At 46.0% G+C, this 2,693-nt stretch overlaps 1 protein-coding gene across 1 annotated transcript; it reads right to left on the bottom strand.

The window, feature by feature from the left end:
• Positions 1-626: 626 nt before the first annotated feature.
• On the bottom strand, positions 627-1,823 carry gjd6 (gap junction protein delta 6). The gene is made up of 3 exons (XM_041789911.1): positions 1,491-1,823; positions 1,325-1,424; positions 627-1,258 (listed from the first exon to the last, which is right to left on the bottom strand). Exons 1-3 carry the CDS (start codon positions 1,821-1,823, stop codon positions 627-629), a joined length of 1,065 nt encoding a protein of 354 aa, XP_041645845.1.
• Between the last annotated feature and the right edge of the window lie 870 nt (positions 1,824-2,693).

Here is a 2,693-nt window from a genome sequence, read left to right as displayed (position 1 = left end):
CTATTAATAATGGGTGTATTAATACCACTTGTGTGGTTATTATTCAGGTTAAAAATGAAATATGGATACCATAGCTTAACTTTACAAAGGACCATAGTTTTGCTGACCTCCATGAGCCCCAAGTTTGGCTGGGCTCCAGAGAGCTCTCCCATTTATCCCCCTTTATGGGCAGCCTTTTCTGCTCATGACTATTCTTAGTCTTAATTGTGCATGGCTGTGTTCAACCACCTTCAGTACAGTGGGGGTCCACGGTCTCTGGCACCTTTATTTTGGGGGTTGTGGGCTGAAAAGGTTGAGAACCCCTGCTATAGCGAAAAGGTTTGGATGGACTATACACAGCCCTGAACTTGTAAAACCTCTGAGACAAACAGAACCCTACACTGTCTAATCACAAAACTTCAGAGTTTAAACAACTGACACCAGAAGAATGGTGGATCTGTCATGAAGTCATCACTATAAAATAAAAAAAATTAATTTAATAACTGGTCATTAAACAAACCCACATTGGTTGTTAGTTAAAGTTTCTCAGATGAAACACTTGAGACCTGTGATTATGATGGATTCTGATTTTCAATAATGATCCATGCATGGAGACAGAAGGGGACACGTTTTTCCATGGTGAGAGGCTAGATCCAAACCTCAGTAATCCTCTGCTTGGTCCCCCTGATCTCCCTTTTACTCGTAAGAGGCTGCCTCTCTTCTTTATGGGAGTCCTGTCTTTTTGATTGTTCCGGTCTAGTCTCTTTTACCTCCCAAGGCCCCCCAACTCTGGCACAGTTCCCAGCACAGGTCCACTCAGGCTGGTGACCAACCACCAGGTCCAAAGTGGGCAGAGAGGTGGTGCTGGTTACTTCCCTAAAACCTAAACAAGATGTGAGAGAGTGACTGTCAGGAGGGAAGGTTTCATAACCCCCCTTTATACCTGGACATCCTCCTGAGGACACCTTCTCCCTGAGTTTCACAGCCAGCCGGATCTTCTTCCAGCCCAGATGATTGAGCTCCAGCAGATTAAGCAGGATACAGAAAACACCCACACAGAACATAAAGAGCAAGAAGATGGTCTTCTCTGTGGGTCTGGAGATGTAGCAGTCCACTGGCTGGCTGCAAGGGGCTGAAGTACACAAGAAATGGACAGGTACTTGAAAGCCAAACAGCTTCCATTGAGCCAGAACAAATCCCAACTCCAGGACAGCCCGCAAACACACATGGAAGATGTAACATTTGGACAGAACCCCCCCAGAGACCACCTCTGCACAGCCTTCTTTTAAGGTGCAAGCTCTGGTTTGGTTCAGCATCATGTTGTTTGTGTCTCCCTTCTGGAGGCTCTGAGCTGGGATGCCTTCAAGCACGTCTGCCAAGCTGTGACCTAGGTGCTTATGAGAGCGAATGGAGCAGCTGTCTGAGTCGCAGCTCCGGTCGTACATCTCCTGTCCACCGTCCTGCCCTACATCTTGGCCTCCCTTCTTCAGGATATCCCCTGGTCCTTTTGCCTGCCTCTGAGTGGTGTGCTGTGGCAGCTTGGACAAGTTGTGCCAAGTGTAGATGATGAAGCAAAGGGATGGTGTGGAGACGCTGATAATGTGGAAAACCCAGAAACGAGGTTGGGAAATGGGAGCAAATGCATCATAACAGACAGTAGAGCATCCTGGCTGCAATGTGTTGCACACGAACATCTCCTGTTCGTCGGTGTACACGTCCTCAGTCGCCACTGCAACAATGAGCAGCCGAAAAATAACCATGACTGTAAGCCAAAGGCGACCAATCATGGTGGAGTGCTGGTGGACAGCATCCAGGAGTCTTTTGAGCAGAGTCCACTCCGTCATGGTGGCCTGTGGCTGGTGGCTGCCTCGAGGAGGGACAAGCTGCCTGGAAAAGAGCAGTCTGCTCTGGTTTGATCCACCTCTTCTATTCTCAAATAACTATTCTTTCAGACTTGTCAACATCTGAAACCACTACGCAGAAGATCTGATGTGAGCTTTACTAGCCCATCAAATCTAAACTAGCTCCTGTACTTGAGTTTTTGCTTGATTCTTTTCCTTTCCTTGGCCAAAAACTTATTTAGCTTGTCTTCTGTCTGAGAGTCGGCTTCCTACTGCCCACGAGTTTAGCCTGGCTGCCTTAAAAGCTGTGGAGCCACTGCAATAGAGAGCCAACCCATCTCTGGTAGATAAGTATGTCCACTTGACATGAGTCACTTGGCACACTCACTTCTCTCTCGTCTTTAGGATCCATTTTAAAACCGAGAGACATCAGCCTTCCTCTTCTGGAGAGGCTGCTGATAGTGCCAGCTGATAAAGCATTCCTCACAGATTAGTCCACAGGAAGTTAATGGACTTTTCCTTTAATGGAGAGCTTTATCTAACATCATGAGCATGCCCGTTATAAAATTCTGCATTATAGAATTATAGAATTAATGGTTTAGTTAAAAAAAAAAAAAAAAAAAAAAAAAAGGAGAAACAAAGTCTAGTGTGGACACAATAAGGTTTTTCCAAGTCTGACCTGACGTCTGAGCTTGTTTTGGCTGCTCTTCTCCAGCCGGCCACTTTCACTCTTATCAGAGTTTTAAAAAAGACCTTCGAAAGGTCTGCTTGCATCAAACGGTTTGTCCCCAAGATAAAACTCTCCCTTACATCAAACAGTCCTGGCAAGTCTTTTAGAGCGTGCTCAGAGCACATTGCCACTTCTATTAACAA

The sequence above is a fragment of the Cheilinus undulatus genome, linkage group 1 (genome assembly GCF_018320785.1).
Source record: "Cheilinus undulatus linkage group 1, ASM1832078v1, whole genome shotgun sequence".
In the NCBI taxonomy this organism is placed as follows: domain Eukaryota; kingdom Metazoa; phylum Chordata; class Actinopteri; order Labriformes; family Labridae; genus Cheilinus; species Cheilinus undulatus.
Note: the sequence above shows the minus strand (reverse complement) of the source record. Positions and strands in the feature narration are given on the sequence as shown.